This window comes from Knufia obscura (genome assembly GCF_036327395.1).
Source record: "Knufia obscura strain CCFEE 5817 isolate CBS 148926 chromosome Unknown scaffold_3, whole genome shotgun sequence".
Classification (NCBI taxonomy): domain Eukaryota; kingdom Fungi; phylum Ascomycota; class Eurotiomycetes; order Chaetothyriales; family Trichomeriaceae; genus Knufia; species Knufia obscura.
The window spans coordinates 678,056-702,249 of NW_027042689.1; the positions used below are offsets into that span (position 1 = coordinate 678,056).

Here is a 24,194-nt window from a genome sequence, read left to right on the forward strand (position 1 = left end):
TCTGGTGTTACTGACTTTTGCCTCATGATTCGAAGAAGCAATCGTTGTAGTGACAGCTCCAGATATGGGGCAACGGGCCCGAACTCTGTTCCTGTATCAAAGTGACGTATAGGGGGCCTCATGCTATGCTGCCATCGTAGAGAAGAAAACATAGTCGTGCTATGCTTACTGACCACCATATTGTTCCATCACGATAACAAAGTCCAACATCATGGCACCAAACCCCGAAGCAATCCGTAACCTCTTCGGCAATTTATCCTCACCAGACACACAAAAGGACTTCTTCAACTCTGTCTCAGATAATGTCGACTGGTGGATCGTCGGGCATACGCCCATGAGCGGCAGCTACAGCTCAAAACAGGACTTTCTCGATGCAACATTCCAAGTATTGAACAAGAAAGTGCTTGGAGGACCGCTGAAACTGCGGATTGTCAATGTCGTTGGTGGCGGAGATAGTGATTGGGCGACGGTTGAGATGGAGGCAATTGATGCCAAGTGCAAGAATGGCATGACTTACGATATGCGGTATTGTTGGATGGTTAGGTTTGGAAGCACGGGTATGATTGAACAGGTCAGAGCATATCTTGACACGGATCTTCTGGCAAGGGCTATCGAACAGCATAAGTAAGCGTTATTGGGAAGGTACGAACATGCTCACGAAGTCAAACGAAGGACAGAATTGGTTGAGAATTATGGATTGAAACGTCAAATCATGCTATTCATACAGTCGTCTTGAATCTATCATGACCAACACCGTATTTACCATGCTCATGAAGTGCTCATCAATACCCGTCCTTACCATTGATGCATCGAGGTCACTTGCCTCGTAGCCTGTTCCTGTGCAACACCATACTCCATGCTTCACTATGCTATGCACTTGAACACCATGCTTTTCAGAACGTCAAACACCCTGCCTCTCAGTCTTGAAGCAAACAGAGCCGGACCCAATATCAGAGACTCCTCGGAACGCAGCACTATACTTCTCGCACACCTCTGAGGCTGCCGACCCTACCGGACGTCTTGCGAACCTTTGTCTTGTCCTCACCACCACTACGCCTGCTCGGAGACCGGGTGCTGGGGGACCTCGTCTTTGACACTCGCACAGGAGAAACTGGTGCTGGTGTGTCGTCTTCGAAGATGCTCACCGTCTCTGTGGTAGTGGTGATGGTGTGTGACACACTTCGCCGTGGGCTGCTTCCCAAAGCACCGGACGTAGACCGCGAGTAAGGATGGTTTCGTGAGTCCATCTTTGCGTATTTTCGCGGTTGACCAGGCGTAGGCGCTGGCAGATTCTCGTCATGGTAGGAAGATGCATTGTATGTATCGTTACCATCAATTTCTCCTAGCGCCGATCGTGCGACACTCGACTTGTTAGGAGGAGTGGCCACCTGTGTATTGCTTGTGTGTCTTAGCGGCGTCTTCGTTGACTGTTTTGGCGTGGTAGGTTTCGCGAGTTCGAGCTTCGCCTTGATCTGCTCTTCGATGTACCATTCTCGGAATTGACCCTGGTTGAGGTGTAACCAGTGCTGTTGTGGGCCAACGACCATACCAGGTCTCATGAATCGCATGAAAGCGATGACTTCGTTGGCTGTGAAACCGTACCGGTAGATGAGGTAAGCTCCAATGAGGCAACCTGTCCGTCCCAAGCCTGCCTTGCAATGCACGGCAATGCCCTTCTTCTTTTGAATCGTGTTGTGCGCTAGCCTGATGAACTTCTTGACGACTGGAAGAGCCGGACATGTGCCATCCTCAAAGATCATATCAATGTGCTGAACACCAAGAGCTGTGAAGTATGTCGGACAGTACAGCTCGGAGTTCAGCCTGACGACGAGACCAATATCTCTTTCGACGAAATGTGCGAGGACGTTCTTGAATGGCTGGGAAATGTCTGCGGATGGAATCTCTGGTACACATGAAGGCAAGCTTGAGTACTCCGGTGAGGTGATGGGTATCGGGGCAATTTGATGTGACTGTGGTGACGCGAAGGCGAGGAAGTCTGGAGATACCCAGTTGAAGTCGCCTTGATCTACTCTTTCGAATCGTTCATATCTGCACTAATTAGCGTTGATCCGGCACTCCGACATGCGATAACATACTCTTCGAGATTGAAGTTCTTCAGCTCGCACAAACCCTCCTCTTTAGCTTTCCAGACACCATACACAACATCTTGAATGCTCAACATGAAGTCGGCTTGACTGTATCCAGCATCCCGGAAGGGCATATATGGTGGATCAGCTTGGGCAATGGGCGCCAAAGCTAGATGCGGTGGCCAAGCTTGAATCATGACCATGTAGCATGCAACCAGGCAAGCGGCATTTGCTCTGCTTCTTGAGTCGGCTCTGCTCCAGAACACAACAGCTCGGTCATTGTTTGCTGGGTCGCCTAGTATCTCGTGGAAGATGACAGCAAAGCGATACAGGTGGCCGATATGCAGTGGACCGAAGTCGGCATGAAAGGCATTGTATAGCAAAGTGTCGTCTACTGAGAAGTATACCGGCTGTGGGCGAGCTGTGTTGACTGGTGTCGGTCCTCTTTGCGCTCTTGACGATCGTTTGTGAGGTGATTTCCGAGTCTCAGCTGGGTAGGGAAATGGCGTGCTCTCGTTCGGCGCGTGTGTGTATGAAGCAAGATACAGTCTGTTCTCTATGTACTCAATCACTGTGGTGCGTCGTTAGCGGCGCCATTGACGTCGAGCTTGCTTGTTTGTCATACCTTGACCGTAGTTGGCCGAGTGAGATATTGAGGGCGCCATGCGATCCTAAGAGTTGAGCAGAACGATGCGACAGCAAGCGAATGATGTTGGAGGGTAAGAGTTGGTATGCGATGGAAGAGAAGTTCGATGCGATGTGCAGCATAGACAAGTTTAATGTTAGGGAAGGAGGCAGTTTCGTGCTGTTTGGGCCTTCTTTCCCCGTTGTCAAGGTAACCACGCCAATCGCTCCTTCTTGGCTTGCTCCGAGACCCTTTTTCGAGCTGCCCTCCACGACCACCGCAATAATGACCCACAAAACAAGCTAAGTCTTCACTTCTGGACCAATACTCATGTATCATCATATCAACTATCGATTGTGTCGCACACGATCAACCTTGACCTCGTCGATGCTCGAGCCTTGCATCGCAATCTTCATGTGGTCATAATCACGACCTGAGTCTTCGTGAGCAGACCATCACCCTCGTGAACATGGCTCAAACATTGGATCAGGACTTTCCTTGTTCGCTGTATGCCAATGCTTTCCTTGCTTCGTGTCTCTCACCAATCCCTTTCTAATCTCATCCTAGTACTATTGACGTCCCCCTTCCTGACCACAGATTAGCCTCAACAGCCCTTCGAGCCCTTCAGGTGGATGCAGAGCTGTCACCGCTTGTGCGAAGGCACTTTTCGCTTGCAAATCGCGATGATGAGAATGAACAGAGCATATTGAGGACTGAGTACAAGGCTACCACCAATCGCATGCTGCGTGTCGCCGTCAATGGCTTCATGGAGAGTCTCGGTGTCGTGCTACAAGTCATGGAAGAGCTCGATGTGGACGTGTTGGCTGCGAAGTGAATTTGTTGAGGAACATTGTCCATGAACACACAAGGTCGCTGCAATCTTCTCTTTCCGTCTAGCAGTGAGCAGCGCGGTTCGGAACAAGGAGGCCATTGCAGTTGAAAACGTGCCTGCTTTCCCTGCAGGTCGCTCCTTCCGGCTTCAATTACTGATACGAGTATTGCAACAAATATTGCGAAGAAAGTACAACCATTGGCATGAGATGGTGTGTTCGCAGACGGCCAAAGGCAAAAATGGCCACAAGGCTACCCCCGATATGGTCCAATCATGGCAGACTGAGATCGTCGACAATTCCTGCGGTCTAGATGGAGCACTGTCATCGTGTGCAGTATGCATTGATCACTGCCGATGGTGGAAGCGAAACCAACGGCCTAGCTCACGCGCTACAGGTACGATAGGCAAATGCACGATACAGGTCTGTCTAGACGTCGACGCTGCAGGGGAGTCTGTGTAATCGTGATTAGGGCCCCAGGTCCGATATTCCATATCATCGAGCGGCAACATCGCTATGAGGGTGCAACAGCGGACTTCGCTGGAGGATCTAATCATGTCAATAACTGAGTTGCGTTTCGATGTCTTCAATCCATAGCCAACCCTTTGATGTGACTCATTCAGAATGCTCAATGCTTCCGCTCGCTTGGTTAACCTAGTACTTGCCTGCTATGAATGCACGAGGTGGTTGCATTCATTGATATGCTTGGCCAAATAAAAAAGGCCAAAACGGACTCTTTCCGGCGAAATCCCCGACCACACTTTCTTGCAACTTGAAAGCTCAACAACTGGTCATGATGAATGTGCAACAGATGAGTAGAAGGATCTACAATAACATGACATGAACCTATTGCCCTTGGTAGGATGTGTTTGAGGTAGGAACAACAGCCACGCAGAGCATAATATTCGGTCAAACACTCTATGTTTCGCGCGAAGCGCTTCACAGCCGGAACCTACATCGGACAACAGTCCCGCCATCAAGTCGACTTCTCTGTTGAGACAGTCACTTCGAGTATACTAACAAGCTTCATGCCGATAAGGCACTGATATAGCCAGTAGAGGTAAACTGTCGTGATCCAAGACCCAAACCTCAACCTCCCACCGACAATGTCATCCACAACCCCTCGCCAACCAACAAAAGTCACCATGCCTTCTGTCCCGTCATCACAGACCCCACAAACACCCTGGCACAACCACATAACCCTAGACCTCCTCCTCCACGTCCTAAACAAATCCATATTCCACCCCGCCATAATCCTAATATTCTACCTCTGCCTCGCCGCCGTCCCACCCCACCACCACCGCCACCCCCTAGCCAATCCAACCCTCTACTACGCCAGCTTCCTACTTCTCATCCGCCTCCTCCTCCTCCTAAACCACCGCATCACCTACGGCCGCCCCCGCAAAGTCAACTGGGAGTCCGAAGTAGTAATCATCACCGGCGGCGCCACCGGCCTCGGCCGCACAATAGCCGAACTCCTCCTCATCAAGCACGCCGGCGTCAAAGTCGCCATCATAGACGTCAAGGAGGCAGACGAGACAGCACGCGCGTGGATGCGAACGGGCGGAGAATTCGAGGGCCGTCTATGGTGGGGCTGCATCGACGTGCGGAATTCAGCGGCGGTGAAAATCATGGCGGGGCGGGTCAAGGAGGAACTAGGGCTCCCGACTATTGTGGTGAATAACGCTGCGATGGCGGTTAATGGGCTGCCGCTTGTGGCGGGGGGTTATGAGGCGGGGTTGACGAGTCAGCAGGCGGAGAGGACGCTTATGGTTAACGCGACGGGGAATTTTAATGTGTTGCTTGCGTTTTTGGGAGATTTGATGAGGAGTGCGGAGAGTGGGAAGGGGGCGACGATTGTTACGGTCTCGTCGTTGCTTGCGCATCTTAATCCTGCGAGGTTGGCGGACTATAATGCGAGTAAGGCGGCGTTGTCGAGTTTGCATAGCACGCTTACGGCTGAGATTGCGATGAATTCGGATGAGAAGATTAGGGAGGGGGTGAAGACTGTGTTGGTTGAGCCGGGACAGATTCATACGCAGCTTTTTGCGGATATTACGGATGTGCCGTGGTATGCGAATTTCTTTGGGCCGATACTGGAGGTTAATGAGGTTGCGAAGGCGGTTGTGCGGCAGTTGGAGAGTGGGGAGAGTGGTGTTATTAGGATGCCTTTTTACTCGAAGTGTATGCCTGTCTATGGGGTCATGCCGGGCAGTGTGCAGAAGGCGATGAGGTGGTTTAGTGGGATTGATAAGGCGATTGTGCCGAGTAAGAAAAAGAGGTAGAAAAGGGCAGGGAGAATGGCCTGTACAGCGACTGTAGAGATGTGCCTTAATGCATGATGAGCGAAATAGTGCCTCGAGGCTGATTCATCAACCAACACAAGTTCCTTCTTGTTCGGTCACGTACGCTACTTTGCCCTGAGGAGGATACAAGCATACTCGGCTCGCGCGATCACGATGCAGTGTACAAAAGACCACATGCACGTCCTGTTCTAGTCTGGCGACTACAGTAGCTGGTGGCCTACCTGTTGAAGGGCATGTTTTCTTTTGGTCTGCTTACCAAGAGGCACGACAAGCTTAAAAAGGTGCCCAGGGCGCTCACAAGACTGGTCGAGGATAATGCAGGAGCACTTTAGCGGCTGACCTCTAGAAGGCGTGTATTTTAAGCGGTGAGTTGGTAAGGCAAAGAAGACCACAATACAACGCAGGCACAGCTGATGTCTCTCTGCAAATTGAAAGTTGCGAGATGATACTTGTCGTGCATAAGATCGGACAGAATAAGCCTAGTAGGGTTGCATTACTGTCATTGTAGATATTGCAAGCATAGTGCAAAGCATGAGCGTTTGGATTCGTTGACATGCGTTGAGCGTGCGGAGTACCAATGCCACTGTCGTCGGGTTGGGATTGCTATGAAAGTCAGACAGAGCCCTGTTACTACCTTATCGCCTTGTACAGGCTTAGAGCCTGAAGAAATTGAGAGCCATGTCTTCGCTGTATAGCTATCTTGGCCAGAAGAGTCCGCATGACAACTGGACTTATTCACATCGCAGTTCGTTCCGGCTCATTGAACTGTGGGAGCATACCAGCAATGGGACGACTCACCGTGCTTGTGAGGCAAAGGAGCTAGATTCATCAGCGTCAGAGGCTTGGTTGAGCGCAAGTGACCACGATTCTCCTTCGGGTTCAGGAACATCGCGACTTTTGCTGGAAATGATCTGGGTACCTCGAGACCCCAAGCAACAGGTTTTCGACATATCTGAGAACGTCTTCAATCAGATCCACCACAAGCTGGGACACAATCCGGTCTGCCATACCTGTACATCATCCATGACGGATACTGGGTCGCTGAGAGCTGAGACCCAAGGTTCCGCGCAGGACTATCTGGTCTTCCGCAAGAAAATATCGATGGCCTGGTCCCGATGTAAGAGTTCGGCTAGAACGAGCATCGTATGCGCTGCAGACGACAGGAGGCAGAAGGTACTCGAGGATCTGCTAGATGAAGAGTTTGTTCAGAGAATTGGAGGGCTTGCGACCTTACCCGCGTTGCTGGGCGCTATCGTTGCTAGCCTCGACATAGACGCGTGTCTCGAAAAGGTGAAGCAGCAGGTTCAAGAAGTTGAAGTCCGAACAGGGCATCACGATTGGCAGTCCCGAGCGTCGAAACCTGCATTGGGTGATCTGATCAAACTTGCAGCGAGCATGAGTGCCTGCGAAACCAGAATCTCATCCAACATCCCCAGGCAGAGCACGATTGAGGACATTATCAAGCTTGTCAACGATGGGTGTCGTGGGCCGGGAGTGGATGCCAGCTGCGGCGACCTCTCGAATATCACGCAGACCTTGAGTGCCCGCGTAACTGCGCAGCGAAGAACGTCCGAGTACTTCCGAGCCAGGGTACAAACTCAGCTTGCCGCTGTAAGTGTCCTACCTCACTTCTTGTCTGCGTTACTTCGTCGTCAAAGGCTTGGCTTTCTGAGCTGATGGTAACATTCAGGTATATCACCTTATTGCGAACACTGATGCTCTCTCTGCGCAGGAAATGGCGCAAGATTGCCGCCTGTTAGCCTCAGCTGCGCAACGCGACTCATCGCACATGAAGTGTATAGCTGTAGTCACAATGTTCTTCCTACCGGGTATGTTTGTATCCTCGCTTCTGAGTATTCCCATATTCGACTGGGATGCTGACTCATGGGGGAAATGTATCGCTTCAATTTCTCTAGGCCAAGGTTGATGATGTACAGCGCCATTACTTTACCTCTGATGTTTATGACTTTTTCGATCTGGGCTTTGTGGTTGTTCGTGTATAATTCAACTGAAAGGAGACAGTCCGCGCTGGCGAGAATGCAGCGTGCAAACCAGGCAGCCGACAACGAGACTGCTGTCTTGGCATTCAAAAGAGAGTCTCTGACAGGAAACCATATTTGGTGATTGAGAGCCTAGTTTGACTTCTCTTGCAGAGCGCGACAACATGGGTCCTTGGGTCTGTGGCGGTCGGTTCTGCTTGGAATGTTTGGCTTTAATGCACATAACTTGTAACTCAGAGCCATTGAACTTCATAGTGGCCACCTACACCCCAAGAGCCCAAAATGAACACCCGTCACATCAGAAGTTGCCCCATGTGTATACCCAGATTTTGGCCAGAAGCCCTCACATTAGGACTCTAAAGTGTGCCACTGCAGGACGATAGGTGAAGCAAAAGGAGAATAGTGGAAGCATGCGCGACAGAACTGCTCCGATGGAGTCTGAGATTTGGGAAAGGGCAGCCGACGCCGAGCTCGCTAAAACTTCCCTCCTCAAACCTGCGACTTTTCGACAACCTGCTGAGAGCGGTAGATCTTCTACTTTTCCTCTCACTTGCTCGCTGTATTTACATAAACCACGACAAAAGGGCGGACGACATTGATCGAAACATGGAGGACAAAATGGAGTTTTCGACCTCGAAAGAGGTTACTGTAGCGCCAACATTCGAAGATATGCACCTCAAAGAGAACCTACTGCGAGGAATCTATGCCTACGGCTACGAGTCGCCTTCAGCAGTGCAGTCGCGAGCTATTGTACAAGTATGCAAGGGCAGAGACACCATTGCGCAGGCACAGTCGGGTACAGGAAAGACAGCGACATTCTCAATCAGCATCCTCCAGATCCTCGAGACTTCAGTAAGAGAGACACAAGGTAAGCGCAGCCAACACAGCCATGAATGTCGCTAACGGGAGCAGCCCTCGTCCTCTCACCTACTCGCGAATTAGCTACCCAGATCCAAAGTGTCATTATGGCTCTTGGGGACTACATGAACGTTCAATGCCATGCCTGCATTGGCGGCACAAACGTGGGCGAAGACATCCGCAAACTCGACTATGGCCAGCATGTCGTCTCAGGCACACCAGGCAGAGTGGCCGACATGATCAGACGCCGCAACCTACGCACACGCCATATCAAAATGCTCGTCCTGGACGAGGCCGATGAGCTGCTTAACAGGGGCTTCCGAGAACAGATCTACGACGTCTACCGATACCTTCCACCCGCTACCCAAGTCGTGGTCGTCTCCGCTACACTTCCCTACGATGTCCTCGATATGACCACGAAATTTATGACCGATCCAGTGCGCATTCTTGTAAAGCGTGACGAATTGACCCTTGAAGGCCTCAAGCAGTATTTCATCGCAGTCGAGAAAGAAGAGTGGAAATTTGATACCCTCTGCGACCTCTACGATACTCTTACCATCACACAGGCCGTCATCTTCTGCAATACACGTCGCAAGGTGGAATGGCTTACAGACAAGATGCGCGAAGCAAACTTCACAGTCAGCAGTATGCACGGAGAGATGCCACAGAAAGAACGAGACAGTATCATGAGCGACTTCAGACAAGGTAACAGTCGAGTATTGATCACCACCGACGTTTGGGCAAGAGGTATCGATGTGCAACAAGTCAGTCTGGTCATTAACTATGACCTACCCAGCAACCGAGAGAACTACATTCACAGAATCGGTCGCAGTGGTCGATTTGGTCGAAAGGGTGTTGCCATCAACTTCGTCACCAGCGACGATGTGCGCATCTTGCGAGATATCGAGCTCTACTATTCCACCCAGATTGACGAGATGCCCATGAACGTGGCTGACCTGCTTACTTGAGCTTGTTGTGCCGCTACAAGATCACAACGACCGTTATGCCTGGAGTAATGGTGGAGAATCAAGGTTTACAGCAGCCAAGGCGCCGCTGCGCAGTCAACGACCAGAATGAGGATATGGACCAGATAGGATGGAAATGGGATGCAATTGCAAACCGTAAGTCTCCCACGGATCTGTGAATCAGAGATCTAGCTCTGACAATTTGTGGATCAGCATTCCTCACAAGTATTTCCGCTTTTCTTCATCAACAACTCGACTCCAGCCTGCGGTTGCGGACCACGATGTTTGGCGAAGCCATGGACCAGGTCAGTCTCCTTGCAGGTTTGAACTAATCCGCTGTAAAATCACTCGTGATGACATGCGACCGCGGCATCCGATAACAATCCGCTCTTCTCGATTACTGACCCTGTCGCAATATGCCTTGCTAATATTTGTACTTGACCGGATCCTCGTTCTTCGCTGAGTGAGAGGTCTGGCTTGTATGGCAGCTCTACGAGCATCAGAACTCGTACTGACCGAAGGACCACGATACAACCGAGTGACATTTGGAACACTCCTTTTCATAATTGCTGTCCAAACGACAAGCCAAGCTCTATGAATCACAGTCGAATTCGTCACTAGCGATTGGATCTCTGCTGGGTCGATAGATCGACTCAAGGTTGCCTCGATCAGAAATCCTAGCTTTGACTTGCTTATCCCTTGTTGAATTCAAAGATAACAAATGGGAAATGCTAACCATTCGATGAGTACAAAATGGGCTCAAGCTTATCTGTACATGAAGTATGCCGAGCACAAATGGCGCTACAAACATCCTTGGCACTCCATCCCTTCACAACCAAGCGCCATCTAAGCAAGCCATCGACGTTGCTTCTGCGCGCTAAGGGCCGGTATGCAAGGTGTGTCATCGCACGACTTTATGTTTGCGAGGCGCTGCCCACAGCTTGTGCAGTTGTCGCCCTGAAATGCAGACCACAGAATCGGGATGCTGCAGCGCTGCTCCGCGGGACTGGCTTGGTACCCGTCTGCCTCCCGCTCTATGTGCATCGATTGATCATGCACTACAGCCGGGATCTGCAGCTGGAGAACCAGATCTTGAATCGGAGTGCCACATCCGCCACCTGTGAAAGTCCTACTCGGCAGAACCTGTGTGTCTGTCGAGCGGCCAGCTCATCGCGCATACAGATGCCTCCCCTGCATGATAGATGTGTGCACATTGCCCAGCTGCTTACTGAGGTGTTACTGTTTCCTTTCCACATCTCGTTACTAGCAATCTTGCAAAGTGCTTTCCTTCCACACACCACTACAGCTCCACGACGCCCCTCACGTTTCCAGTCAGCTTCTTTGCCCTTCCCGACGTTCTCTACGAGACAATGCCTCCTCATCGCCTTCCTTCGGCCGACCAATGCGGTGGTCTCCATAAAGCGGATAGCCGACTGCGGCAGCTCAGTCAGAGCGAACACGGTCATGCCAGCGCACCAGCATTGACACAGCAGAGCGAGCCAAAAGTGCTTTTTGGCTCGGGCGCCGGGCTCGACGAAGCGAGATCTGACTCAAAGGCTGATGTCGACACAAATGACACAAGTTCGTCTCGCTTCGTGGAATATGAAAAGCCAAGTATTGACATCGAGGAGAAAGAGGCAAAAGCTGGTACCTGGACTCAGGCAGGGGATACGAATCCACGACGACAAGCTTTTGCTCGTGCCAGAAGCTGGCTAGACCGCGCACGTCTGTTGTGCTTTCGATGAGATGTTCAATCTGTTCGAGGATTAGTGGCTGAACTGCTATCGCGAGGTCGAAAGAAACCTTGAGTCTGTTGGGGCCATCTCACAAGAATCAAAGCATAGGGGGTCTCCTTGGTCAGCCCCAGAAACGGAAACATCCACTGGCATGCTATTTCCGTTCTCTACCGGTGCATTCACGGGAGGCAGGAATGATGGCCTCGTCGATGCGTTGTGCTTGGCAGCTGATACTCAGCACGTAACACGCATTGCAAGGTGCTAAGAAGACCGGTCGCAAGAGGGACAATAGCGGTGGTAATTCCTGTGTCAGCATGGAACAGGCAAGACCCCTCCGAGTAGAGCTTTGTCAAAAAAAAGATGCAAACGCATTCACATTAGGGGCCTCAATATGGTGCATCTCAAAATCCTGTGTATTCATGCCACGCCCTGGGTGGATGGGCGTTCATGATTTGAATGATAGCATGCGAAATAGTATTTCGTGATCAAGCCTACCTGGGTAGATTGGAAGCCACGTTCTTCAGTTAGAAGGCACACTGCGCAAATTCATGATGAACGCTGCTGCGGTTGAAACTTGGTACCAAAAGCGCTCAGCAGTCACGTGAGTTGCGCCTGCCTTGATGATGCTATCCCAGCAACCCAAAGCTGCAACATGGAACACGTCTGCCTCAAACATCAACTCTCTCCGCCACAACTCCCGGCTCATTGCCATAAACCTTCGAGCACTTGTGTGGTGCCCTTCCCCTAAATAACTTACCACTTGGCTAGCCTGGGCGGCTTTCGCAACTCAGGCTCTTCAAGATGGCAACAAAAGACACTCTTTTCCGGTCGGCGTCGATGTCCTTGACCCAGCTCTACATCTCCAATGACATTGGTAGAGAAGTCGTCTCTGCGCTCGGTGAGCTGGGCGTCACCCAGTTTCGAGACCTCAACAGCGAGACCAGTGCCTTTCAACGGACTTTTACCAAGGAGATTCGAAGACTGGACAACATTGAGAGGCAACTGCGATACTTCAAAACTCAGATGGAGAAGGCCAACATCGAGATGAGGAGCCACTATGACTTTGATGAAGATATGCTGGCTGCTCCCCAGGCTGCTGAGATTGATGAGCTCGCCGACCGCTCTGAAGGCCTCGAACAACGCATCAAGAACTTGAACGAGAGCTACGAGACACTCAAGAAAAGAGAGATGGAACTCACAGAATGGCGATGGGTCTTGAAAGAGGCTGGGAACTTCTTCGATCGAGCACATGGACAGACCGAAGACATTAGACAGAGTCTGGACGACGATGATGCGCCACTTCTGCGGAATGCTGAGGTTGAAGAGGGCCGTCCGAATGGCGACGTTGGCCAGCAGCAACAATCTTTCGCAGTCATGAACATCGGCTTCGTATCTGGCGTCATTCCCCGTGAGCGTCTCGCTGCATTTGAACGTATTCTATGGCGAACACTTCGAGGCAATCTGTACATGAACCAGTCTGAGATTCCTGAGGTTATCATCAACCCTGAAGACAACGAGGAGGTACGAAAGAATGTTTTCGTCATCTTCGCTCACGGCAAGGAAATCATTGCGAAGATTCGAAAGATATCTGAAAGCTTGGGCGCAGACCTGTACAACGTCGACGAGAACAGCGACTTGCGAAGAGACCAGATCCACGAAGTCAATACCCGCTTGAGCGATCTCGCTAGCGTTCTCCGAAACACCAAGAACACTCTTGATGCCGAGCTCACCCAGATTGCCCGATCCCTCGCAGCTTGGTTGATTGTCATCAAGAAAGAGAAGGCTGTATACAATGCGCTGAACATGTGCTCCTATGACCAGGCCAGAAAGACTCTGATTGCCGAGGCATGGTGTCCTACCAATTCCCTGCCACAGATTAGGGCAACCCTACAAGATGTCAACGATCGAGCTGGCTTGTCTGTGCCGACTATTGTCAACCAGATCAAGACAAACAAGACTCCGCCCACATACAACAAGACCAACAAGTTCACCGAAGGCTTCCAAACCATCATCAATGCCTACGGTACAGCCAAATATCAGGAAGTCAACCCTGGTCTCTACACCATCGTCACCTTCCCATTCTTGTTCGCAGTCATGTTCGGCGATTTCGGTCATGGTGTCCTCATGTTTATGGCAGCATTTGCCATGATCTACTGGGAAAAGCCCCTGTCAAGGTCTAAGCAAGATGAATTGTTCTCAATGGCTTTCTACGGTCGATACATCATGCTTATGATGGGTACCTATTCCATGTTCACTGGTCTGATCTACAACGATGTCTTCTCGAAGGGCTTCACGGCGTTCGAGTCTGCCTGGGAATTCCCTGAAGAAGGCCGGCCGGAAGTCACCGCACATCTCAAGGGAAGCTACCGATATCCATTTGGTATCGACTGGGCATGGCATGGTTCCGACAACGACCTTCTATTCAGCAACAGTTTCAAGATGAAGCTTTCAATCTTGATGGGTTGGTGTCACATGACCTACGCTTTGATGTTCTCACTCATCAACGCCCGGCACTTTAAGTCCAAGGTCGACATCTGGGGAAACTTCGTCCCTGGTCTGCTCTTCTTTCAGTCAATCTTCGGGTATTTGACCTTCACCATTGTCTACAAGTGGTCTGTTGACTGGTATGCCGAAGGACGAAATCCCCCTTCGCTCCTCAACATGCTTATTCAGATGTTCTTATCGCCCGGTACTGTCAACGCCGAAGAACAGCTCTATCCCGGCCAAGCTACTGTCCAAGTGCTTCTGGTTCTGATTGCAGTCATCAATGTTCCGATCCTCTTGTTGCTCAAACCTCTCTGGCTTCGCTACGAGCATAACCGAACGGCAGCTCAGGGCTATCGTGGTATTGGCGACACTAGGAACGTAACTCATGCTCTGGATGACGATGACGAGGAAGGCGACACGCGCCACATGAATGGTCGACCTAGCACCGATACCGATGAGGGCGCAATGATCACTGAGAACATCAACGACGAAGAACACGAAGAATTCGAATTCTCGGAAGTCATGATTCACCAAACCATCCGTAAGTTGACCGCAGACATACTGACTGAGCTATGCTAACGTTGCCCAGACACTATCGAATTTTGCTTGAATTGTGTTTCTCACACTGCTTCCTACCTCCGACTGTGGGCCCTATCTCTCGCACATCAGCAGTTGTCTGTTGTGCTTTGGAGCATGACACTCGGTAACGCATTCACCATGTCTGGAGGAATGCAGATTGTCATGATTGTGGTGACCTTCTTCATGTGGTTCGTCCTTACCATTGCTGTGCTCTGTATTATGGAAGGCACCAGTGCTATGTTGCATTCGCTACGTCTGCACTGGGTCGAGGCCATGAGCAAGCATTTCGTTGGCGAAGGTGTACCATTTGAGCCTTTCAGCTTCAAGCTGTTACTAGAGGATGATCCGGTCGACTAGTGAAGTCTCCACCGTTGTACTTTGTAAGCAGTAGATAGAGATAGCTGTGCATGCGGTTTACTGCATCGTCAGCTGTTAAACAATACGATTCATCTGTATCACTACGATGATCTTTTTTGTTGGCTCATGTTCCCAGTGCCTTTGCTTCTGCTGGAAAATTTTGCCCCTTGCTACAGTCCTCACTGGATCGGCGCACTGCAGGAATACCAAGAAATAGAATTCGTTGGACACCCTCGCCGAGATCGACCTTGCAGAAAATCATTTTCCGTGGACCGCTTCGTTCCTTCCCCAACACCAACCACAAGCTTTGCATTTTTCGCTATCATCAACCAATCCCAGCTTTCTTTCTAACCCCAGTCGTTCCTTCTTTGCCGTACCATTCGCGAGATTTCGGGTATCTCACAAGTTTCAGATATGGCATGTCAACGTCAGCTCTTCACTTGTCACACCTACGAATTCCTCGGGCAGTGCTTATCAACACCTTCATACAATAACACAGCAGCTGCGGTTCGTTACGCGTCATCATTTTCACAGATCAGATCAGTTTGGCGGTCAAGTCAGCAGCATAAGCATCACCTAGATAACCATCGTCCTCCCTATCCAAGCGGCGTTGGTGCTTCGAAAAGGTCGAAACATTACTCCGCGATCGCTTCGTTACAAGCTGCGAGGAAAGATTCGTTGATCAAGCTCAAGCAACGAGACAGTACTATGGGTAAGTCTCCGATGATTTCTGTCCGTGATTTCTTTGCATTGAAATTGGCACATTGAGCATATGAGTGGGTTGGGCCATTTCAAGCGTGTGAGCGACATTACCAGTCATTGCATATAGTGTGTGCCTACTAGTCGTGCTGCCGGCATCATAGTACTTGCACACCCTCACCATGTCGTTCAGTGAATCACCCGCTCCCCTCAAACACTACGCGAAGAAGGCCTTCTGTGCTGGCTCAAGCAGCACACACACCTTGAAGACTCCGAAAGCTAACAAATTCTTTCTAGCATCCAACGGAGACGCGTCTACCGACACTGCCACCACCGCTACCAACGGAGCGGCAACCACTGCCCCAACTGCCGGCTCCGTCCAGGACTCCAAAGACCCCCTCACCGTTGCCTTCGAGCGAAACTCCCACTGGCGCCGCAACCTCGCCGAGCTCCAACCCGAACTCTTCAAAAAGCTAGGCAAAGGTCAATCACCCGAGATTCTCTGGATCGGTTGCGCGGACAGCCGGTGTCCCGAAACCACCATCCTCGGTCTTCAACCAGGCGATATCTTCTGCCACCGTAACATCGCCAACATCCTTGTCCCGACTGATCTGAACAGCTTGTCAGTCATCCAGTATGCGGTGCAATACCTGCAGGTCAAGCACATCATAGTCTGCGGCCACACTAGTTGTGGTGGTATCGCCGCTGCCCTAGCAAACAAGAAATTGGGCCTGATTGACACTTGGCTTATGCCGCTGCGCCATCTACGGGCGCAGAATGCGCGCATGTTGGAGGCTTTGCCGGAGAAGGAGCGCGGGTTGAAGATGGTGGATCTCAATGTTAGACGCAGTGTGTCTGTGCTTTTGGAAAATCCGGTTGTGATTGAGGCGGTGGTTGAACGGGGATTGCAGGTTCATGGTGTGATCTATGATGTGGGCAGTGGAGAGTTGAATGAGTTGGATATTTCGGAGGATGATGAGATTGTGGAGGAGAGGAAGAAGGCTTTTAAGGTTGAGGAGTGAGTGTTTTGATTGCCTGGTTCGTTCTGGTGATGGTGTTGGTGTGAGCAAGACTGAATGGTGTTGGAGTACAGACGAGACTACAGGATCGAAGTATCGCTATGACAATAGACAGATTGAACAGAGCTACTTACTTTACGATGAGCCATCCATGTCAAGAAGTTGCTCACTCGCTCTAGACTCCGCAGCATCACATGCCCGCCTGATGTTGTTTGAGCTAATTTCAATGGCAGTACACGTTTCAGAAGCCACTGGCAGCGCCTCGAGCAACTACATCCTGCACTCACATTCCCAGACAAGACGCAAATTCCACGTACAGCTCGAGGCAAGAACAACCTAGCAGAACATGTACTCATCAGGCAGGAACGACCTTCTAAGTCACATTGGGAAGGCATGACCCGCAACACCAGCGAGGGAAGGCACGACCCCAGAAGGACGAGATGGGAAGGTGCGAGTGAGAAGGCAGGCGCGACTTATGAGGAGGAAAGTACGACCCATAAGAAGGAAGGTACGACTAGAAGAAGGAAGTCCCGATCTCGAAGGAGGAAGGTGCGACTTGAGATGAGACGGCAGGTACGAAGGTCGTACCTATGGGCAAGGAAGGCACGACCTACGAAAAGGAAGTTACGGCTCATGGGGAGGCAGGTATGACCCAGAAGGAGGAAGGTACGACCAAGAGGAGATGGCAGGTGCGAAGGTGGTGCCCATACCAAGGAAGGCACGATTTGGGACATGGATGGAATGGAAGGCACGCTTCGGCATACGAAAGGCGCATAGATGCAAGTCATGGTCTTGAGCCTGAAAGAGCGACAATGTGCATGGTGATCGATGGGGGCAAGGCATATGCAACGGGGAAGTGTCAACAATGCTTCTGATGACACGATAAGGCAAGGCAAGGCAGGTATATAACTCTGATATGAGTAAAGTAGATTTGTTTGATGGACTGACTATCTGACTTTCAACTTCAATAAATATCTCGCTAGATGACTGGCACATCCAAATATGTGCGACCGGATTACCAATCCGTCAATTGACAGAACTCCTTCGCTATGCTTCGCTTTCATTTATGTACCTCGCTCATTCATTACCCTTTTCCGTGCTCGTGACATTGCAAGACGCTGTAGACTGATAGATGACCTGACTAGTAGATATGGGCAGATGGACCAGACATAATAACATAGGAAAGGGGTATCTCTTTGTGGTAGTGGGGACGTTCGCGCTAAGATTGATCTCTCATTCAATGATCATCATGGGGATTGTGCCCACCTCGCCTCTCTCGACTGCGCTCTCGGTGTAGTAATGCGGACTGCCGATCGAGCCGGGGTTTACACCCGTCGTGTCGAGCGTTAGGTCTCTGCGCGTTTGAGCGATAGGGGTCTGTATCGTGAAGCCACGGCCGTAGTACTGGTTTGCTAGAGGTGTGGCGGTGCTGGCTGTGTTGGCTGTGGTGGGCGTTGCGTCCGTGGGGAAACCGGAGAACGTTGGATTACGTTGTGCCATCTGGGCCGCGCGGGCTTGGTATGAGTCTGCGTGGACGCTCGTGTCAACTTGGATTGCGGTCTTCTTCGTTATAGCTGGGGCTGTGAGTTTTTTGTTCGGGTTCGGCTTTCGAGCCCAGCCGATGACTGCGCGGAAGCAGGCGCCTTTCGCGTAGCCAGCGGCAAGGATGTCGTTGATGCCGTAGAGGAGGTTCTCGGCTTCAAATGTTGGATTGGTGGTTTCTTGCTCGGTGATGCCGAACTGTCTGTTCCTGCCGTTGAGGGTCTCGAGTCTGTGGCGGACAAGCCACTCTTCCCACATCATAGTGCCGAGTAGACCCGCCATGTCTGACACTTCCGCTGTGCTGCCGACGGGACCATGGACAGCCTCGACATTGGAGTATTGCTCTATGATGCGGGAGATGGAGGATACTTCAGAGATAGGTCGCGGTGCAGGCGGGAATGGTGTGCGTGAGCGGCCGTTGGCCTGGGAAACGGATCCGATTTTGCTGCGTTGTATCCCTGTATTTGCCTTCTGCGATTTTGCCGTGGAGGTAGCTGTAGCGTCGAAGCTTTCATAACTAGCAGTGACGTTGTCATGCGGAAGTTCTGTGCGACCGAGTGGTAAGCCGATCCACTGTCGTTTGACGTTAACGAAACCGACCTTTGCTAGGCGCTCTGTGATCTTGGAGCAGCCGCCGTCTGCATCGTATCCTGCTTTCTTCAGTTGCCGCCCAAAATTGAGACTGGCTGGGTTCAGCAGGGCGTCTGAAGCACCAAATGTGGCCGTTGGTGGTGGAGAGCATAACGCTTGACCAGCGTTTGCTGTTGGGCTGACACTTGCTTCGTTGCTGTTGTCCCGGTTATGTTTGCTACGGTTGTCGCTACTGTTGTTCGAGATGTGAGAATCAAGCATGATGAAATCAAGAACACCTCCCGGTTTCAATACGCGCATGCATTCTTTGAGCGTCAGATCCCACTCGTCAATCGATGGCACTTCTGGTATTGGCCGCGACCGCAAGAGCATATAGAGTGTCCGCGCCGAGACGACATCGAAATGGTTGTCGCCGAATGGCAATTTCCACAGCTCGAGCACCGTAACGATTTTGTGGTTGGGCGGAGTTTCAGGCCTGACGGCAGCACTGCTGCCCTTCTTCACGAGACGAGACGCATGTTGAGATTGTGCTTTGGCTTGAACGGTGACGACCTTGACATGAGGCCACTTACGGGCAGTAGTCCATGCCCATGAGCCGATAGCTGCGCCAGCAAGGTCTAAGATCCTCAGATTCTTCCTTGAGCTATTGATGATACGTGACACAGCAGCTGGGCAAGCAAGCAGGCCGCCCTTGTGGAAGACCTTGCGTTGTGCTTCAGTCGCCCAAATCGTTGGGAGGATATAATCGAGAGCAAGCTGTTTACGCTCAGCCTCTGCAAAGGCTATTTGCTCTTTGGTCCGGGTAAAGTTGCCAGTGGCTCGTGGATTCTGGCCGAATGGTCCCCGATATTTGGGTCGCACATGAGTTTGCAACGTTTCAGTGGTGTGAATGTTGAGCAAAGAATAAACATGTCGAAGCGGCAATGCCAGGCGGTTCGAGTTGAGGTTCTCCAATCGTGCGGAAGCATGGAGAAAAGCATCCAGTCGACCATGCTGGGATGTGCAATGCTTGAAAGCTTCGAGGTAGACAGAATCCTTGGCTCGAGATGTCGTGGTTAGCCTCTTATTCTCGTTCAAAGCTGTATCGGAAGCTTTGATGGCGTCGTCAAGGAACCGAACAGCTTTGGACGCAGGTGAACCGTCCAGTGCCGCCTGATCTTCATCGCACTTCGGATGAGGTGTTTGTGGAATGTACTCAGCTGGGTCGTTCAAAGGATTGCTTTCTCGTAATGCAGACATGTAGGAATTCTGTTGCGAGAGCCAATTGCCAGTGCGATCAATATGAGCCACAGCCGCTTGCCTCAATTCTTCTTCGTAAGTTGCTTCGTACTCATAGCCGGGGCTCTTTTTGGGTCTAACCGTATGACTTCCGTAAAGATCATCATCCTCCTCTTCGTCAGCTCGATACTCAGCTGGAATTTCGAACCCTTGTTGACGGGCAGTTGGAGGCCCATCAGTCAACTCTCTATCTGGCACTTCCATGATTGTTTCGATCATCTGCTCCGAGCGTCTGAAAGGTACGGCGTAAAAGTTCTCGGCAACTGCTGACGATGGCACGCTCGAAGCTTTAGACTGTCCTGGCGAGCACCACGTAGCGCGACTGCTAGCCTGGAGAGAGCTGAAGAATCCACCTGGGGAAGGTATGCTTAATTGAGAGAAACTGTAGTCGGATAGTGTAGGTGTCTGAGGGACGGCACTTCGCGGTGGACTCTCTGCTTCACTGCGTTCCTTCATCTCGGCCTTACCTAGTGTAGTATTGGATTTGAGGGATTCAGAAACAGGGCTGTAAGATCGGGTCAAGTTCGCCAATAGCTTCATGGCATCGTTCGATAGTTGGACGCCGTGGTCGGATTGCTCAGGGCGGAAGCTTCTCAGATCGGTTATGTCTGGCTCTATGGGCGTGTTTTCTTGAGGTGTGGCACCAGGAATGTTGGGAAAGCGCACAACCATCTCGCTCCAGTCTGTAGAATAGCCGGTTGATTCTCGCTGAGATAGTGCCTCACGCCGTGAAACGATAATGCTGTGCTCTTCGTCCACGGCGATTTCGAGTGGCAAGCCCGCAGGCAACTCGTCGTTGTTGCCGTTTCCCCAGGTCCCACCCTCAACCGCAACGAAATTATGAAGCTCGGGAGTGATCGGTGCGCTGCTCACGGCAGGTATACACGGCGAGCTGGACGCGACACTGCTGCCTTCTCCGAATGACGGTGGTGCGTTCAGCGAGGGGGTATGCTGAGGCAAAGCCGATAGTGCCTGAGGGGACAGCATGATTTTCTGAGCGGGCGACATACCGAGAGCTACTTCCTTGATGGCATTCTCTTCTGACCATGAGCTTCGCGGAATGAAGATAGGAGGGTACCGGTTCCGACTTGACCTGGCGCTTTGATTGCTCGCCGTGCTGTTCCGACTTGAATTTGTGTAGAATGTCGTGTCGTTGGAACCGGCCAGAGACGGGCACGATTCCTCACTGAACACTGTACCGGCATCACTGTCGGCATATGAGCCTCGCGCGTAGTCTCGTTGGGAGCCATCCTCAATGCTACTGCTGCTGCACGGAGAGGACTCGATGGGCGACGGCGTCGCATCGCATGATGAACCAGAAAGTCTACTCGTAGCCGAAGATGCCGTTGCTAGCTTCGCATCCAATCCCATTGGTCTAGCTATTATTGTCCGGTCGCTGTCATCTCCTTCACTATCACTCTTTAATCCAAAATTGCATTCTTCTCCTTCGGATATCGTCTTCAAAGGCCGTCCTCGTCCCAGCCGAGATGGCGCGTTGTATGTTGTGGCAGGTAAGAGACTCATTATGCCGGTGCTGTTTTAGTCAATATTGTTGCTACCAGAGCAGGCCCGATCTATCGTCCTTTTTGCATATGTCGTAAGCGGTAATTGAGCGGTGCTGAAAGCGAAAGCTGCAGTGCGCGCGCGAAGAAGTGCCGATCAACGGTACGAGATATTAAAAATTGTAAGTCAACGAAAGGCAACTGACAATGACCAGCAATGACAGCAATACGTGTGTGTGAACAGAGACAGCGATGTGCATGCGAAGGACGACAACCAAGCAATTTACCTTACTGCTCTGGTATCTGGGGGACGAGCTGATGACTCGCTGGAGTCAGGGAAGTAGCTCCCTAGGTCACAAGCCGCTTCACAAACGCCTTTGACACAATCAGAATCGTGAATGGGAGTCGCATGAGGAGAGAATATTTCATTGGCCGTTGTAGCCAGACTACAAGCCATAGTGCGCGCTCGAGTTGCTGCATGCTGGTAGAGAGAGGTGTTCTTGGTTCAGTCGTCCAATACGGTTTGAGATATGAGAGGGACGGCGAAACGCTTGCAGGAGAATTGCAGGCAGAGCATTTTGACTGGAGAAGAGTGCAGCATTGGCGGTGAACAGGGGCCTGATTGGAGACACGAACCGCTATTCTTTCTATGTTTGGAACTGCTTGGGCGCTTAGAGCAGTGGCGACTATTTTTGTCCTCCCGCCGTCTCATGCTCACGTGCTGCCAAGCATCAATAAGGCCAGAGATAATGTAACAGCGGCCCAGATTTCTGCCTCAAAAAGCATCTATCATCATGATCGAGCATTGCGCCAAATGTGACCACGATACAAAGAGGTGCTACATGATAGAACGCCGTTTTACAGGCGCACGTCGCTGCTATCGTAGTAGCGTGGCTGTTCAACGAAAGATCACTTGGCACGAGGGTCACTCAATCCGAAATATTGTTCATTGGGATGAGTGGTGCCGTGGAACTGGGCCTGCGTGTCGCTCTGGAATGAACAAAGACAATAGTGTGGGGTTGAAAGTGTGTCGACGGTTGTAGCAGAGTCATCGGATCCCGCATACAGTAAGACTAGGTGGTTCTCGGTACCCGACGACGTTCCCCACGGTCACTAAATAGTACGAAGAGACTACGTAGTAATGTTCAAGAGTTTATCGACCTATACCGAGCAAGGCTTGAAGAGCACGTGGTCGCGGCCCTAGCCTTAGATGCTGACGGAGATAAATGCGCTCTTATCGGTATCTGATCCTTCGCTGTACCAAGCTTCGGGATACATAACCTGGCAGTCTTCATCAACTGTCTCGCGAATCTGCCAGGCTCTAGCTGAGTGAGGCGCTGCAATCTACCGGCAGCGGCAGAGCTACCAAAGATAGAAACAAGCGACTAATCACAAATGTGGAGAGAGATTACTAAACCAAAAGAACCTAACGTGAGGTCTAGCGTGATTCGAGAAGACTTCCCAAAGAAGACAGACGCAGCGAAGTTGCCGTGGTTGCACTCATCTTGTTCGTCTCGTGTTCGCTTTCTAGTACGAGGACGTATTGAGAGCATATAACTGCCATAATTAGGCTAGCATCTACTCATAGCTCGATGCTGCGATATTGTAGGCGACATGGAGTTGTGGCTGAGATCTACAGTTGAAAGAAAGGCATCTCCACATCGGCTTGAGCAAAGCGTTCTTGAGAACATTCTCACAAATCCAAGGCGCATTCCCTCCTTTCTCTGCCCTCCTCACGACATGAGTCGGGCATTATCCATCCGGGAGAGTTGAGTCATATGGTAGAAGTCGCAAGCCACTGGTTAGAGCGCTTGAAAATATGCCGGGTCAAATGGTGTACAGGGAGTGATAAATGAGCTCGAGCAGTAGCTGACTTGCGACGACAGACGTCGAGCTCGCGCGGCGATAAAGAATCGGCTCTAAGCACACTTTAGACATGGCTGGCGGCCACCTGAACCGTGCGAACGAGCTCAAGCACCCGAAAAACGAGATGGCGCCCTGGATATGCCTCAAGCACATGACTTTGAATATCTGGGGAAGCAACCCAAGGAGCATCGAAGCTCTCTGGAAGCTCCATGGCGCTGGTCCTTTACTCGTACATCGTGATGTCAATAATAACAATAGCGAATCAAACCGCTTGCTAAGGACAATCAATCGCTGCTCTCGTTTTCCGAGCCGGATTTCGGGCTTTCGAGCATAACTAAGCCGACAGTGCACAACCTTTGGGCGTACGCTCGATTATCACCCCGCCCGACAGGCTTCCGACAGGCAGCAAAATTAATCTGATCAGCCAACACATCAGAGATTAATTGGCTTGCATGGGCTAGTCATTTGATATGTAGCTGCCTAAGAGCAAGCCTTCGCAATATGAAGATTAGTCTTTTGATCTCCAAAGGTCGTAAACATACGATGAGTGGAAACCGCAGCAACACGAACGCGCACGGCTGCAAGCAAGGTGTTTGCATCCGCGGACGCGGTCAAACGATGAGCCCGGCACGGGAAGCTGATGCCTGGCCAATGAAACATCATTTCTTGCGTCGCTGGCCTCAATCGTACTCGTTCTCCAGACAGGTCTTAGGCACAGTACAGCAGACCTTGGCTGGGTCCTGCCCAGACGCGTACTTCTGTACCTTCGATGGCTGAGCATGCTAGGGCTCAAATGACTGTTCTACCGTGGTGTATACCCATACTACTGAGACCCCGAGCATCCAAGCAATTCAGAGGAGATGCAAA

At 51.2% G+C, this 24,194-nt stretch overlaps 8 protein-coding genes across 8 annotated transcripts; 6 read left to right on the forward strand and 2 right to left on the reverse strand.

Annotated features, from left to right (window-relative positions):
• Positions 1–211: 211 nt before the first annotated feature.
• PMZ80_003323 (uncharacterized protein) lies at positions 212–628 on the forward strand (the record flags this gene model as incomplete). Its single annotated transcript, XM_064871752.1, has 1 exon — positions 212–628. The coding sequence occupies one exon, from the start codon at positions 212–214 to the stop codon at positions 626–628; it is 417 nt and encodes a 138-aa protein (XP_064732132.1).
• A 346-nt stretch (positions 629–974) lies between these two features.
• Positions 975–2,752, reverse strand: CDC14 (cell division control protein 14; the record flags this gene model as incomplete). The annotated part of the gene is made up of 3 exons (XM_064871753.1): positions 975–2,049; positions 2,097–2,658; positions 2,713–2,752. The coding sequence occupies 3 exons, from the start codon at positions 2,750–2,752 to the stop codon at positions 975–977; spliced, it is 1,677 nt and encodes a 558-aa protein (XP_064732133.1).
• Positions 2,753–4,648: 1,896 nt separating this feature from the next.
• Positions 4,649–5,827, forward strand: PMZ80_003325 (uncharacterized protein; the record flags this gene model as incomplete). The annotated part of the gene is made up of 1 exon (XM_064871754.1): positions 4,649–5,827. One exon carries the CDS (start codon positions 4,649–4,651, stop codon positions 5,825–5,827), a length of 1,179 nt encoding a protein of 392 aa, XP_064732134.1.
• Positions 5,828–6,526: 699 nt separating this feature from the next.
• Positions 6,527–7,525, forward strand: PMZ80_003326 (uncharacterized protein; the record flags this gene model as incomplete). The annotated part of the gene is made up of 1 exon (XM_064871755.1): positions 6,527–7,525. One exon carries the CDS (start codon positions 6,527–6,529, stop codon positions 7,523–7,525), a length of 999 nt encoding a protein of 332 aa, XP_064732135.1.
• Positions 7,526–8,466: 941 nt separating this feature from the next.
• On the forward strand, positions 8,467–9,674 carry FAL1 (RNA helicase; the record flags this gene model as incomplete). Its single annotated transcript, XM_064871756.1, has 2 exons — positions 8,467–8,716; positions 8,761–9,674. The coding sequence occupies 2 exons, from the start codon at positions 8,467–8,469 to the stop codon at positions 9,672–9,674; spliced, it is 1,164 nt and encodes a 387-aa protein (XP_064732136.1).
• A 2,534-nt stretch (positions 9,675–12,208) lies between these two features.
• Positions 12,209–14,830, forward strand: VPH1 (H(+)-transporting V0 sector ATPase subunit a; the record flags this gene model as incomplete). The annotated part of the gene is made up of 2 exons (XM_064871757.1): positions 12,209–14,435; positions 14,484–14,830. 2 exons carry the CDS (start codon positions 12,209–12,211, stop codon positions 14,828–14,830), a joined length of 2,574 nt encoding a protein of 857 aa, XP_064732137.1.
• An 881-nt stretch (positions 14,831–15,711) lies between these two features.
• On the forward strand, positions 15,712–16,551 carry PMZ80_003329 (uncharacterized protein; the record flags this gene model as incomplete). Its single annotated transcript, XM_064871758.1, has 1 exon — positions 15,712–16,551. One exon carries the CDS (start codon positions 15,712–15,714, stop codon positions 16,549–16,551), a length of 840 nt encoding a protein of 279 aa, XP_064732138.1.
• Positions 16,552–17,781: 1,230 nt separating this feature from the next.
• On the reverse strand, positions 17,782–21,483 carry PMZ80_003330 (uncharacterized protein; the record flags this gene model as incomplete). The annotated part of the gene is made up of 1 exon (XM_064871759.1): positions 17,782–21,483. One exon carries the CDS (start codon positions 21,481–21,483, stop codon positions 17,782–17,784), a length of 3,702 nt encoding a protein of 1,233 aa, XP_064732139.1.
• Positions 21,484–24,194: the final 2,711 nt, after the last annotated feature.